This window comes from Petaurus breviceps, unplaced genomic scaffold (assembly GCF_028583685.1).
Source record: "Petaurus breviceps papuanus isolate PSGF00001 unplaced genomic scaffold, PetGlider_PUasm1.0 229, whole genome shotgun sequence".
Taxonomy (NCBI): Eukaryota; Metazoa; Chordata; class Mammalia; order Diprotodontia; family Petauridae; genus Petaurus; species Petaurus breviceps.
In genome coordinates, this window is record NW_027185903.1 from 20,035,769 (window position 1) to 20,051,260 (window position 15,492).

The 15,492-nt window shown below is 38.0% G+C and overlaps 1 protein-coding gene and 1 long non-coding RNA gene across 8 annotated transcripts in view; one reads left to right on the top strand and one right to left on the bottom strand.

Annotated features, from left to right (window-relative positions):
• Positions 1 to 706: 706 nt before the first annotated feature.
• On the bottom strand, positions 707 to 13,565 carry MTX3 (metaxin 3). 7 transcript variants are annotated; one of them, XR_011169885.1, is made up of 10 exons: positions 12,855 to 13,232; positions 12,464 to 12,533; positions 11,873 to 11,949; positions 9,831 to 9,923; positions 9,184 to 9,366; positions 8,953 to 9,029; positions 8,260 to 8,417; positions 7,079 to 7,167; positions 3,899 to 4,116; positions 707 to 2,156 (listed from the first exon to the last, which is right to left on the bottom strand). XR_011169885.1 is itself a non-coding variant. In XM_069096329.1 (9 exons), exons 1-9 carry the CDS (start codon positions 13,534 to 13,536, stop codon positions 4,006 to 4,008), a joined length of 996 nt encoding a protein of 331 aa, XP_068952430.1. In that variant the 5' UTR covers positions 13,537 to 13,565; the 3' UTR covers positions 707 to 4,005. The 7 variants fall into 7 exon arrangements, 6 of the variants coding, with proteins under 6 accessions (XP_068952430.1, XP_068952429.1, XP_068952432.1 ...); XM_069096329.1 differs by lacking the exon at positions 12,855 to 13,232 and adding an exon at positions 13,399 to 13,565 and having other exon boundaries at positions 707 to 4,116; XM_069096328.1 differs by having other exon boundaries at positions 707 to 4,116.
• Positions 13,566 to 13,626: 61 nt separating this feature from the next.
• LOC138167445 (uncharacterized) overlaps positions 13,627 to 15,492 on the top strand; it is a 19,571-nt gene continuing 17,705 nt past the window's right edge. The window contains exon 1 of the long non-coding RNA XR_011169886.1: positions 13,627 to 13,764. This is a non-coding gene — a long non-coding RNA (uncharacterized lncRNA). The remainder of the gene's footprint in view (positions 13,765 to 15,492) is intronic.

A 15,492-nucleotide genomic window follows, 5' to 3' on the forward strand; every position in this document is an offset into this window, starting at 1 on the left:
TCTTTGCCACAGCAAAAAGAGCTTCTATAAATAATTTGGCACATGAGTCTTTTCCCTATTTCTTTGATCAAAGAAGTGTTTTTTAAGTATCAAGTCCTAAACAGGATGTTTTCAACCTAGCCAAAAGCTGTAGCAGTATTATCATCCCTTATATTTCTGCCTTTAAAAAAAGTTTTTATATATGTGGTGAAAATTATGTATTTATCCAGAGGCAGAAAAAATCCCAACTCTTCAAGACTTTCCAAGAACAGGAACTTGTCCATCAAGCCCTACATCAACAAAAAATCACAAAACATAGCATTTGGGAGCTAGTTAGGGCTTACCTTTGCAGCTGAGAAAACTGAGTCATGAGGAGAAAGGCCTTGCTCACAGTCATGGAGAGAGTAAATGGCATAGGCAGGACAGGAACTCAGATCTCTAAACTTTTGGTCTAACAAAGCAAGATGGTCTTCTCCCCTCTCCCCTGTATTTTCTTGATAAAAAGCCAGTACCTCCTTCAGAACAGGTACATTCTTCTTCTGTTTATAAGAATTATACTGTGCTATTTGCCTTCAAGGTATAGAAATTGTGATTATCTGATACCATAGATGGGTCTACAGAAATAATTTTAAAGGGGAAAATGCCCTATAGGAAAATTTTAATTCTTAAATATATTACTCATCTCACACACACACACATATACCCAAAAAATTTCACAATCCAAGACTTTCCAACTTCAAAAATTTTTTTTAATTTTTCCAGGTCTTCATATCTTTAAATACAATTAATGATGTATAGATCTAAATTCAAAATTAATGCAGATAAATTAAACCACATGTTCACCTTTTATTCCCTTCTTCCATCTACCAGTTCTTCAGAATTGAAACTTGTTTGGCAATTCATTAAAAGAGAAACTGTCATTGTCTATGATAATCTTGTCTACTGCTCCAATCTGGACCCACAGAGTGAATCTGGAAGATGATTCCATGATAAAATGAGAGAGGTCCTGGTTTAATTCAACCTGAAGCTCCTTGGTTCTGCCAAGTTAGATTTTCCCATCTCCTGTTATCATCATAGAAGTTTTCTATTCTGGAACCCTGGATACAGATGTCTCCTTCGAGCAGCTGCCTCTAGACAACACTCTCCTAATGCTAATATAAATGATGTATTTCTCCAGGCTGTTCTGTCACCAACTTTTCAGGAGCTAGAATCGAGCACACAGACTGAACAGATGCTGATGATATTTGCCTAGGGCAAAGTCCTTAATGCTGTTGCCCCACTGCATTCAATAAATTTTGCATAATGACTGTTTTCTTAGTATCTCAAGAGGACTCTGGTAGGTTGTCAGTAACATTTTCCGGCAGAAATACAATTACAAACTGAAAAGCCATAAACTTGGCTTTAGATTTAACCAACTTTCAACCCCCAAGTGACCAAAATGCATTTACACATTTACATTGAAATTTGATTTGCCAATGTGAAACTTTTTACAGGGGTAGGGAGCAGCTTTCCAAGATAACAAAAACTTTATGATTTCTACAGCCCTATCATTAATCTGAAATATCACATGCAGGGACTGGATCTTGGTTTTCTGGGTATTGTCTATCTTACTCTCTCTCCCTACTTTTTTTTTCAAATCTATGCCATCTCATAGCCACATGAACCAAGCAAATTAATCTTATTTTCCCTAACCTACCTCCTTCAAAAGTAGCTTCCAGTGTTTTGTTCCAAGATTAGTTTCCCCAAAATTCAAACTTGGTCTAAAACATATACTGACTTAGATTGATTGTAATCAGTCAGTCTTGATTAATCTGCAAATGTCTGGTCCCTTTCCTTCCAATATGTGGTCCCTATAGTATTTTCTACTAGGCTTAGTTTCAAATTATCAAATTTATTTATACAGAAAAATAAGCAAAAAGAAGTAACTAAAAGTTCTTTAAAACTAACAGTTATCCATTAAAGAGAATATATATATATATAAATACAACTGTAATATAGTAATCCTTGCTTGTCAATATTAGGTCCTGCTCTTAGCAAAAGGATTTTGGAACAGCTGTTCAACATTCAAAGTTAAAAAGAACAATTAGCAAATGAATCACATTTATGTTTACTTGTTTGCTGTGAAGTAGGTCCTATCTTTTGGTTGAAGACATTAGCACATTTGAGCCTGATCCCACCTATGAAATATAAAAAAGTATGCTATCAAAAAAGATGAACGTAAAGCATTTTGTAAACCCTAAAGTCACATAAATATAAGCCACTATTAATATTACCCTATATAGTTGTGGAAATTTAAACATTTTCATTTACTTAGACATTTCATATCTTTAAGCAAAGCTGAACATCTTACTAATAGTTCATTCTAAACAAAGCATAAGCAAAAGTGATTCATCACTTTGCACATTGCTTTGTTTCACATATGCTCCCCAAGCATTAAATTCCAAAGTTCATGATTTTCAAAACATTCATGTAGATTTGACTGCTGTTATAGCTAAACCTATACTTATAAATGAAGCAGAAACAAATATTTAAACAGTAACATGAAAACTAATGAATATTTTTTCCCAAAGTAATTGAAGAAATAAAGGAAATTTTAAAGATGACATTTTCCATCTTAGTTAAAACTTTCAAAACATAATATTTACAAGAATCTATGAATTCTTACATAAATATTTACTTAAAGACAGAATAAATTAAATAGTTTAGGAAGGACGGATTCAAGAAACTGCTGAGTTCAAATCAACATGAAATGAACAAAGTAGTCTCTTAGATATGAAACCTGTTTCTGGCCATATGGGTCTCTGAATTAGAACTTGACAAGATGAACTGAGCACCGTTAGTAATCTTTAAGACACTGATCGAAAAACATGTTGCTATATTTTTAAAACCCCAGATGTAATTCTAAGACAAAAGAAGCTCATTAGCCATGAGAATACACAAGCATCTAATTGGAAATAAAATGGCCCTCATGGCTGAATCCCATAAGCATTTCAGTAACCAATAAATAAAATAGACTTAAAAAAATCTAAAGCTGCTTTCTAAGCTATGCCTTTGGGTTTTTCAACTGCTGTCTAAGAAACAGCCAAGCTGGTTTTTGTAAAGGTTTTGAGCACACTACACACTTCTTGTGTATACTGATTTAGATAGAGCAAAGCCTGGGGTAGCTACAGAATTTGACATGAAGTACCCTTGTTACTCTAGCCCTGGACTCCTCCAGAGCTGGGCACAGTTAGACTTTGGCATATCAATGGCATCTCAATACCAACAGACTCAATTCTCTTGGAATCCCAATTAGATCCCAACTAAGTCTAGAGATAAGCCAAAAGTATAGGTGCATTACACTAATCAGGGCCCTTGCTAGCCTACATTGTGCACACACATCAGCATGTAATAAAATTATCCTGAAGGGCACTGGATCAGGCAATACAATGCAAAAGCATCATTTATATTTAACGTGTACAGTACCGAAACCAAAAAGATTCAGTTCATGATAATCTAATTAAAAACACTTTTGTTTTTTACTGCTATTTAAAAGCAGGATTTTCCATTAATGATGAAAGTTTTTACACTTTTCCTAATACCAAAGGAGACCATAGATTTCTTAACAGAGGAAAAAGCCTTAACCAAACAGTTATATAGTATTACATACACTGTTTGAAGGTGATCAAATTAATACACTTGAATAAATTAAGAGAGCACATTCAGAACAATGAAATTGTGGCTTTTGATCAACAATGTGTGAATCAAAGGCAAAACTCCACCAAGGTTAAGATGGTTTCATACAGTACAATATAGTTTCTTTTAAAAAATTCACCCTAACCGTATTTTAGAGCATGATCAGGCTGGACTACAAGCTTCTTAATAGAGCAAAAAGCAGCATGGAGAGGGTCTACTTTTAGTCTTATTGTCTTACTTGTACCTATTATAATAGCTTTCCTTTTGTCTGACCACGCTTGTTTATAAGATGACTGTGGCATTCAAATGATTTGAAGGCAGCTGAAGCACATGCACAGAAAATGATGACTGTTAGGGTGAAAGGGGCTGAAATGAATTGTTTTCTTCATCTGCTTTAGTTAATTTGAGAGTAGGCAGTTTCCGAGGAGGAAGTTGAGGGTTTTGGCGAAGATTGTCATCCATCTGCAGAGAGTACAAAAGATACATTTGATCATCCAACTCATGTCTGTATCATCCTTAGTTTGGACTGTGGTCTCCACACCCAAACTTTCTGGTTTGCAGTGTTTCTTGGGCCCATATGTTCACATGGCTTCTAACCGAGTCTCTAATCTACAGTTAAAAAGGCAAATTAGCTCAAAAAGGCCAAATGGCTCATTTCTGATACATTAACTGAAGGGAGGGACAATCACATAACAGGTAATGCTTCTGATTCTATTCTACAGAACTTTAATCAGAACAAGGCCAAGTATTTTTATCAAACTGCACTAGTAGGTAGCAATGATACCTGACCCACAGAAGTCCACCAGAGAGAGGAGGAGGCAAAAAAAATATCATGGAAGAGTCATTTTAGTCTCAACTCATTCTGACTATGAAGATTTTCTCAGAGGTCCTAAAGATGCCCTAAAGATGCAGATTTGTAATATAAAGGAAGGTCCAGGACTCCCAGCCTAAAATGGTTTACTCTAAAAAGGAGAAAAGCTCACAAATTAGCATCAACTCAATTCAACAAATATATAGCCCCTTCTACACAGAGCACTGAGATAAGTACTAAAAGAGATATGCAACTGAGAAAAACAAGACCCCTGACTTGATGAAACATGGTTTAGTGAATTCTCAGATACATAACAGTTTAATGGATTCCTGGATCCCAAACCAGGATAGAGATGATTAGGAATAGTGCCCAACTTCTTAATTCTGCTAGGGATCTGATTTCCCTGTTATGGGGACTTATGATACCATTTAGCTTTTGGCATCTGGCTCAGTTTCAAAACAGCTAGTAAAGCAGTTGTCCATCCAGACGGGAGAATTAATGTAAACAGCATCTTTTTACCCTCTTAGCAGGTTAATTTTCCAACAGAGCTCAAGGTGCTTTTTATCTATTATCTATCTCAAAGTGCTTTATAGATATCCACTAACTCCATATCCTAGCCACAAATTAAAAAGGAAAAAGCTACCCTCACCTAAGCTTTATAGACGCAAAGGTATGATATACATTCATGCACAGTGACCCTTGTTATAAAGGTTAGTTATTATAATAGGTTAAGTATTTAATTTTTGAAATTAAAAGAAGTTTTGTTGGTAAGCTGTTTTAATCATTTATACAGAATTTTGTATCTTTTCCTTACAAGAATTGTTTTATAAATCTTTTACTTTTTTCTGCTGGTAATCTGAGCAACTGTACTACAAAAGATGTTTGGTGAATGACTCACCAGGTCTGTTCATAGAAGGGAAGAAAGGCATGGGTGCTAGAAGGAAAGGGTCAAATCAGATGCTGGATCATGGGGGAGTCAGAGTAAGTTCCATCAGGATGCCTGAGTATGGAAACTGATAATGTGCTGGTTAGTAAGAATATGATGGGATTACAACACAACTGCTCTGTTTTCTCCCATGGCACCGATTTAAAATGGTTCTGTCTCCTAAGTGCCACATGTGGGGAGCATTAGGAACAACTCTAATTTAACAGCTGAGTATGAGATCAGGACATATCTTTAATATCTTAATGTCTTAAGTCACAGACAGCTCTGAATCTATGTTGGTAAATCACCTGATTTTTGCATTTTATTCTCTTTTATAATAAATTGTCAAACATTTACTTCCCCATGATTTCTGGATATGATTGGTAAAAGCAAGAGACTAAATTTTATACACAACTCTATATGTGACTTCGGAAGTAGGTCTTTATACTCGTTTTACTTAGTTTCTTCGTCTATAACAGGCCTACACAACATTCCACCCATGTGCCACTTACAGTCCGCCAAAGATTTCAGACAGCACACAAAAAATGTAGAGGATGTAAAACAGGCCTGCACAATATACTGCCTGCCTGATCAGGCGTAATCTATAAAATGGGGACAACTCTTAGAATTTATCATACAATGGTAAGAGCTAACTGAACTGAAAAAGTTATGAAGCAAGAGAGATCTAAGATGCAAAGCATTATAGGTAAATTAAGGATTATTCATTACTTTATAAAAAATATCTCCTAATACAAGAGGTCCAAGATTTTTTTTTTAACATTGGTAACTAGCTTTCAATACAACTGGCTTCCTTTGTAATTCCATGAATTTTATTTCGTGTATTTAAAAGCCTTATTGTGAGAAGCATCCATCTGTTCCACCAGACAGCCAGAGGGGTCCATGGGAAAACAAAGGTTAAGAGTCTTTGTTCTCAAAAAGGTATCAATATTGAAAGTGTCATTTTCAAATTTTGTTCTATGAAATCCTTCCACCTCAACTTACCCTGAGGGTGCCAAGCATCTACATCCTCTCAAATATATAATCCTTCCCCAAGCAGTGGCAAAATATCTGTGCTATTAGAAAACTGGAGAACACTAGTGATATCTTCCCTTAGGAGAGATGAGGGTAAGGAGAACAAAGGGACGCTTTGTGCACAGGGAGGAACATGATGTGACAAAGCTATCTTAAAGAGAAGAAATAAGCAATGAGTGCTTTCCTGTCCAAAATAAGTCAATCTTCAATAAAAGGGAGAGGTAGTTAATGAATTAGGAGTTAGTTTACTTTTGTTTGTTATTCTTCTGGGCTCCTCAGTTTGGGAAACACTAATCACAAAGGAAAAGTATACTATTATGTGCTTTGCAAAACACCCAGCATTGCCAGTACACAAATATTTGGCCATGAAATGAGATCATGACCCAAACAAAGCTATTATATCTGCTTCACTAGATTATTCAACAGAATTATTAGTGATTCAGCCATCTTTCCTCATAATAATTAGTTTATTACTTATAAATTGTATTTCGCTGTGAATGATCATTTAAACCCCCTTTTCAAAAATATTACCCAAAGCTTCCATAATGGTAATGTAATTTACTAAATATTACGCTAATGTATACCCAAATTGCAACGTTTGCTGCAAAAGTGGAAATAAGAGCATTATTAGACAGCAGAGATAAAGCAAACATGACCTTTTCAATCAAGTTGGATTCCTTATTTACAAGCTGTGTGAGTTTCTGCAGATTTGCATCTACTGTATCTTGTCCCACTGGAGAGGAGCCTAAAAAGCCAAGATAGAAATCAGAGAATGACAAGAAATTTTGAAAAGCCATTTGCAAAGCCCATTTAGACCACTTGCTGCATGAGCGCCAGAACAAAGAGAAAAAGCATTTTGTGGCTAAATGCAAAGTTAATTCATGCTCCAAACAGAAAACTCCAAGTGTGGATCAAAGAAGGATTACAGACGAACCAAGTGGCAATTTAGGCCATTTCAGCTGAAGCTTCATACCATAGTTAGAATCATTAGTGAAAGATAGACAGGAGTGAACATTTTCTCCTGATATTTAAACTGTCAGATCCTTCCCCACTCATTCTGACTGGGTCATTTATCAAAGTGTCTGTGTGGTCTTTCCTCGTTAGCAATAGTAGCATTACTTGCTACTTCAATTATTCCAAAATCACTCTCTTTTCCCCACTAATAATATATGTTCACTCTGCTGGATATCTTACATCTTTTATAAGGATAAGTAAGGTGTCAGACATATTTTCTACTCACGTTCATCAATTACCAGTCCTTCACAAGCACAAGCCACCAAATTCCCCTAAGTAATCACTGTTTTCAATTTGCCACAATCATTTGGGGAGTAAGGTAATAACCAATGAAGTTTCCTTCACCTAAATCTATCCACTGCTGACTGGGGGCAGCAAGTAAATGATATGGATGACAGGTAGGCATTAATTGTGTATATCCTTTAAGGGAAAAAGCTGTCTTTCTCTCATCAGAAGATACTACATATACATTGGTTTTTCTAGTTGTCTAGAAGAAGAAAGGAGAATCTATTCACAAGGTTTGATATTTTAAAAACAAGAAATTTACAGAATCCGAGAACGGTTTAAAAAACAAAAAATCTATTTCTTCAATTATATCTGAATCAACAATATACAAGAATGAAACTCGGGGTTTGAAAAACGCAATTTTTTAGATGTACTGTAAAAGAACGAGCATTTAGACAAGTTTAAAAAAAAAAAAAACCACAAATCTCAATTAAAATAATGCAATCACAGTAGTTTTCAAAAAGTTTCTATTAGACCTCCACAGGAAAAAATCCCTTGGTTTATACACAAAGATAAACCAAGCCAAAAGATTGCTTACCTGCAAAGCTAAGCCTAAAGTAACAACTCAGGATATCATCACAGAATCGACACAGATTGGAGAGTTGTTTTAGGTGCTCTTGTAACTGAACCTTTGGGAAGCATACTTTGTAAAGAGGTGCAAGGAAACCAAATACATAGGCATCCAGGGTAGTAGGCCTGCAGGAAATTAGGAAACTAATTTTAAACTACACAAAATAGTAAAATATTCATTTAGAATGTTGTTAAAAATGAATTATATACAAAGGACTTTTAATTCTAAATGGTATCAGGTAGTACTATGGAACAAATACTTTAATTTTCATTTCATTGCAGAAGATTAAACAAGCTTTTACTCATTAAGTATCCACCAATCTTTTAAACAATCAACTAACTGTTATTTAAGAAATCAGAGGGACTATATATTATGCAGGTATTACACTGTGGTCACAAGGGTTAGCACAAGACTAGAGATGGTATGGTAATGAAGCAGTTCTATAAATACCAGCTTCTAAGAGACAATAGGTAAGTCTTTGACTCTGACACAAAGAATGAGAAAAAATTTTTACACTGAAAAACCTTTAATCTAACACAGAAACAATGAGGAACTATTATACTTTTACCCCAAAATTTTGTTTTGTTCAGTGAACAATCTCCAGTTTTACACTTGTACATGCATCATTAAACTGGCATTTTAAAGAGAAACAACACTCACATGTCTCCAAAGAAAAACTGAGATGTTCCCAATCTGTTTGATAGAAGATTTAGGCACTCCTTGGCATCTCTATATATCTAATAGGGAGAAACTTCATCTCAAGAGTAGAAAAGGTGTCTTCTACTCTATCGATGCTTTAGCAAGGCATCCTTAGGTAACAAGTTGGTCTTTGCTCATCCCCCCCATCTCCTCTCCTGATGTACATGCCTTCTTAACTCATTCAAAGTGTACCTGGGCTTCTACTTCTTTGAGGTGGAATAGAGGAGGCTCTCCCTTAGTAAGGAGGATCCTGTTCAATGCTCTTTTAGACATTCTTCCAGGAAGAATCAAACTGAGTGGAAATGGGATCCGTGAGGCAAACCATGGCTTTGTGACAGTAAAGTAATTATCATTCTCAACCCAGAATGTATGGAGCTACATGAAAGAAAAGCAAATTTAAAAAAAATGCTTCTTTAAAAAAGAGAATATTACAATTTTTCATAAACCTCTGAGATGAATTCTAATTAGAATAGCTCTCAAATAGAATGCTAGACCAATTATAAGATTTATTAGTTCTTATAGTTTATTTAATTCCATGCCAAACAGTATTAAGACAGTCTTCTGGCAGTATAATTTGTTACCTACAAAAATGAACATCATGTGTCACTGTATTTTAATAATATTTAAATAATGCATCTAAGTTCCTAAAAGATAATGATGGCCAGATCTATGTTCAGAATGCACTTCAGGCCTACCACACTGTGAATGCTTCATAAATATTTTTTTAAGCCAGGGGTTTCCCCCTCTCTTCATGTAAACTTAATAAGATGTGGTTTATAAGACAATAACTATGTTTTCACCTAAACTATGAAATTATAATATTGGCTGACTTGTCTTACCACGGCAGGAAGAAGCTTCTCTTCAAGGAGAGCAATGTAAGCCAATGTATCTGCACCTTGTTTTGCAGAGAGTTGATAATCAGCATTATATTTCTATTAAAAAACAAAACAACCCAAAGACAGTCAAGGCCCTCCTCAAAAGCAATAAGTGAAAGCAAATTAGGACTCCTACTATCTCTCACAATGATTTATAAGACAAACACTTATTAAAAGAGCACAGGAGAGAAATAAAAATTTTATGTTACTAATGTACAAGTAGCAATTCTCATGGATTTTTTTTAAAGCAATCAGCCACATACAACTAGTTAGCATATAACTAATCTATTCTAAAAAAACCTATCCTGTAATACAAAACATAATCAGAAAGTTATCTCCATTTAATTCAAGTGACTTCTCTGGCTTTGGTCTATTTTTCTTTATGCCTAGTAACAAAACTATACTTTAGCTATTGTATAGAAGTTACTAAATATTAATTTCAGAGCAAAGTAAGTGGTTCTGAAAGTGCTAAGAAAAAGAGGGTTCACATTTCTCTCTATAAATAGGATTCATTCTTACATGAAGGGATCATACCAAGGAGACACATAGCCATTCCCTGGCCTTTCTGCTGAAGCTGCCAGACACTGGTAATTAGCCTGCAATATTTGTGGTACAGAAGTGTCTATTAGGAAATGACTTCCAATCTATCTTATTTATTTTAATTTTACATGTCACTCTCCCTAGCTATCATAATGTAAGACTTATTTCCCTAATAGCCACCAAAACAAAGTGTCTATAATATCTTAAAAGCATTTCAATTTTGGGTAAAAATTTTAGGAAAAGGAAGTATACTTCAAACATTGGGGACTTGACTACTTAAGGAAATAAACATGTATTTGGAAAAATGTAGGGCAAGTTTGGGGACTACCAGGACTACAATTTGATAGATTACTGTAAAATATACAAAGGCTGGTCTTATGATTTCATTGATAGAGGGAGACACCTTCTTGTTAAATTATAGTCTTAGTGAGTCGCTTGGAGAGCACTGAGAAGGTAAGTGATTTGCCCAGGGTCACACAGCCTGTATGTGTCAGAAGCGGGAACTGAATCCATGTCTTCCTGGACTCAAAAAGCCAGCTTTTGATCCACTATACCACATTGCTCTTCTCATTTAAGGAAAAATATGAAGTCTATTCATATAACTATGTACCTAAATGTAATTATCAATCATTCATACTTCAATTTTATAGTTAAAAAAGTCAAATTGGGGAGACACAATAGCTGCCTTAATATTAGAAAACAAAAATAAGACTTGGGACAATTCTGCATTTTCTATAGGTGAACCAGGAGCATTAGGTAGAAAGTGGAAGTTACAAAGAGGCATATGTGTCAGCTCAATATACAAAGAAATTTCTTGATAGCTAAAATTTTTTTTAAATACAATGATCTGCTTCAGGAGGTAATAAGTACTCCAGCCTAGGGTAGCTCAAGAAAAGAACAACCACTTACTTAGAGTATTCCTGCATCAGACTAAAGGAGTTCAAGGGATCAGAGATTTATAGCTAGAAGAGACCTTAGAGGTCATCTAGTTTAAGGCCCTCATTTTATAGATGAGAGAACTGAGGCACAAAGGTTAAATGATTTGCTCAAGGTCACACTCACTAAGTGTCTGAGATGGAATACGAACCCAAGTATTTCTCACTCCAAGTCTAGTATCAGTGATTGTGAGAACTTTTCTCCAATACATGTTTTAGAAATTCAATAAAATGCTAGGCAAATTCAGTGTATAAAACTACAAACTGGACATATCACATATATATAAAACATTTGTATATTGCGTGTGTTTCAAAGTCACAAAATGATAGAGCATAGGTTCTAGAAGCTGATAATTTACTATTTAGAAATATACTTTAAATGTACTAGGAGATTACTAATAAAGGACTGATGTACCCAATGAAAATAATTTTTAACCATAAAAAAGCACTAGGGGAAGAAAAGTAAATAAAAAACTCAAACTGAGAAAATGATCAGGGTAACAGTCTTTTTTAAATAAAGTGACCACCCACCTGTTTTCTCAAAAAATTAAGTATTTTTGCTGGTTGAGACACAGTATTGTCTTCTGATGTCAAAATAGGTACATCTCCTATAAATCAGAACTATAAGTAATTGAAGAACTGTTTACATACAACAAAACATTTCACTTAACTTGACCAATGCTTTAAATTTATACCAATTTCACATTTGTAGGGACAAAATATGAATAAGCACATATATTTTTAAATTCCCAAAGGGAAATTGTGGGCCCCTGACTTGATTTATACCAAGTACTGAAACATCCCAAACACAACTTCCACTGAGCTAAAAGCAACATAAAGACTTTTTTAAGACTCTCCTCCCTTGGTCAAGTTCATTAATGACAAGCTCACCACTTTAACCTTAAATACTTGGGGGATGAAGGCGGAAGAAAAGGTTTAAAATGTTCCATTATTACCCCCAAATGCAGTTTCCACTTAGCTAAAAGCGACATGCATAATTTTTTTTTTAAAAGAAAGACTCTCTTCCCTTTGTCAAGTTCATCAATAACAACCTCACCACTCTAACCTGAAATATTTGGAAGATCGAGGCGGAAGAAAAGGTTTAAAATGTTCCACTATTACCTCTTGAACCTCTCCAGGTGTTATCTATAACACTGACTTTCAGGGGTGCACCCGAAAACTTGGCATAAGCCTGAAAATAGAGCGTGCGGTAAACATTTCAGTCCGGGTGCGGACACATCAATCCAAACCACTGACTGATTTCAAAACCATCATCTCTGGACGATGAGCCGCGGGACACACCTGACCAGATGTGCGAGGCGGCTGGGGAAGGGACAGGGCAGGAGGGGTGAAGAAGGGCACAGGGGGTTGGGGGGCAGGATAGGAAGGAGGAGGGGCAGGAGGGGTGGGGAGGGGCAGAGGGGAGTTGGGGGGCAGGATAAGAGGGAGGCGGGGCAGGAGGGGTGGTGGGGCGGAGCGTGGGGGCAGTTTTATTTCATTCCAGCAGGCTTACCCCAAATGACACCGTGCTCGAAGGACCTTGGGGTGCGGGGCTGACCCTTGTGGCACAAATTTGACACCGGGCTGGGGGCGGGGCAAACCCACACCCACTCCCCCAAGTTCTGACAGTTTGTCGAAGGGCCCTTAGGATCATCGAGTCCATCTCCCCTTGTTTTACATCTAAGTGGGGGAGGGAGCTGGTGTGTCCTCCCCTCCCCCCGCCGGACAGTCCCTCCTTCTTTACCAAGGGAATGGGGAACCTGAAGCCCAGGGACAGGAAGTGACTTGACCAAGGTCACAGAGCCAGGAAGACCCGGAGCCAGGATTCGACCCAGACTCGTGGAGGACCTGAGTCCAAGCTCGTGGGCTACCGCCCCCGCCTCCCGCCTGACACTCCATCCCCTCCCCTCCTAGCCCCCCGAAGAGGAGGAGGTGGATGGCTGGGGGAGGAAGGGAGGGAGGTGTAGGGGGCTGCAGGCGGAGTCCAGTCTGCCCGTCAGCAGCTCCGCGCCCGCGATCCCCCCTACCTCGCCCTCCCCGAGGGACGGGCCCCTTACCAGAACCACCAGGGACTCGCTGTGGACAGACGGAAGCCCCCAACCGCCACCCCAGCACTTGAGCTCTAAGGGGGCCGCCATCTTGCCAGCACTGCGACCTCTGGCGCCCCGGAAGTGCCAGCCTCCTCTCCTCTCCATTTCCGGCACGTGGGAGATGTAAAGGCCAACGTGCGGTTCTGGTGTCCGGGAAGGAATCCCCGGCCTTCCGAGAGAGCTGAGCGAGGCTTTGGAGCCCCCCAGCCCCACCCCGAGGCCGAACGGCAACCCCCGGAGTCACCGAATGGCCCAGCTGGAAGAGACCGGCGCGCGATGATCAGCCAGGACGTCATTTTAGACTTATGTCCCGGGGACAAGATTCTTTATCCTGTATGTGAGGTGTTTTGTATATATTTGTTTGTGTACCTATTGGGCCCCCTGAGGGCAGGGACTGCCTTTGCCTCTTTGTATCTCCTGTGCTTGGCACGTTGGAGTAACTTAATTGTATTGCTTTCTAATCTTTTATTAATCTTTATTGATTGATCAATAAAGAAGTAAACCTGAACTCTCTCTCCCCCTCCCTCTACCCCCCCTCTCCCCCCCTCCCTTTCTTTCCCTCCCTCCCTCCCTCGACCCACCCCCCCCCATAACATCTACCCTCTACAGGAAGCCTTCCCTAACCCTGCTAATTTCCAGAGCTTTCCTTCTGTTAAGTAGCTCCTATTTATCCAGTGTACAACTTGTTTGTACATACTTATTTGAATGTCTTCTAACCTTTTCGATTGTAAGTTCCTTGAGGGCAGAGACTGTTTTGCTTCAGGGATTAGCAGGGTGCCTAGCACAAAGCAACAGCTTCTTGTTGTTTGTCTATGTCCAACTTTTCCTGACCCTATTTGGGCATTTCTTGGCAAAGGTACTGGAGTGGTTTGCCATTTCCTTCTCCATCGAATTTGACAGATGAGGAAACAGAGGCAGAGAGGGTTAAGTGACTTGCCCAGGGTCACCCAGCTAGTAGTGTCTGAGACTGAATTTGAACAAGGAAAGATGAGTCTTCCTGATTTCAGACCTGGCACTCTATCCACTTTCAACACCTAGCTACCCTCAGTAAGTGCTTAATAAATATTTATTGATTAAGGCAACATAACCAGGAAGTTCCAGAGGCAGGTGTAAAAGCCAGTGCCCTTTTTACACTTACCCAAACTACTTCTGGATTAAGGGGTCTTAGTTTCAATACTGTAGCTGGAAAGGACCCTAGAGGTTATTTAAATCCAACCACAACATTTTAAAATTGAGGAGATTGAGCCCCAGAGAGGATAAAACATCTTTCCCAAAGCCACACAGGTGGGCAGTCATCATCAACATCTTCACTCTTTAAGGTTAGCAAAGCTTTTGTCACCAGACTTTGCCATCATGCTTCAGTTGCCTTTCTCTCTTCTATGGCCCCCTTCTTGTTGAGTTCCATCTTAAGATCAGCCATCCCTCATTTTCCTGAGAGCCCTGACTGTGCCCACCTGGGTACCCCCCCCACTTCCGTTTGCTTTTCTGCTTCCCTTTTGTGTTGTCTTCTCACATTAGAATTAAGCTCTGTGAAGGCAGAGGCTCTTTCTTTTTGCTTTTATCTATATCTTGACAACTTACAACAGTGCTTGACTGTTATTTATTAAGTCTTCAATAAATGCTTCCTGATTTGTTTTGACTTTACCTATGTTATTTCATTTGATCCTCATAACTGTCCTGTGGGGTAAACATATTATTATTCCTATTTTACAAATTAGTAGACCTAGGAGGAGAAAGACTAAGTGACTTACCTAAAGTCATTCAGCTGCTTGAGTCTTTATGACACCAAGTCAACACTTTTTATCTTCTGGGTCAACCACCGTGTTTCCCCGATAATAAGACACTGTCTTATTAATTTTTTTGGACAGAAAAACACCAGAGGGCTTATTTTCAGGGGAGGGCTTATTTTAATGAACATTGACAGCAATTTTAATAAACAGGTAAATGTGAACAAAAAAATGTACCTTTATTCAATAAGCAAATCACTGGGGAAGAACAGGATGACGCGCTCACCACTGCAGCTCTGATTGGATGCAGCTCGGAGCGCAGCGTGAGTTTCAC

Bases quoted from the DNA above. Each gene is read 5' to 3' on its own strand.
- MTX3 (XM_069096328.1), bottom strand. From the start codon at position 13,004: ATGGACTCGATGATCCTAAGGGCCCTTCGACAAACTGTCAGAACTTGG. The intron at 9,924-11,872 runs GTGGGTGGTCAC...GTTTTTTAATAG, and splicing joins TTAATTTTTTGAGAAAACAG to AAATATAATGCTGATTATCA. The intron at 9,367-9,830 runs GTAAGACAAGTC...TCTTTCATGTAG, and splicing joins AGAAGCTTCTTCCTGCCGTG to CTCCATACATTCTGGGTTGA.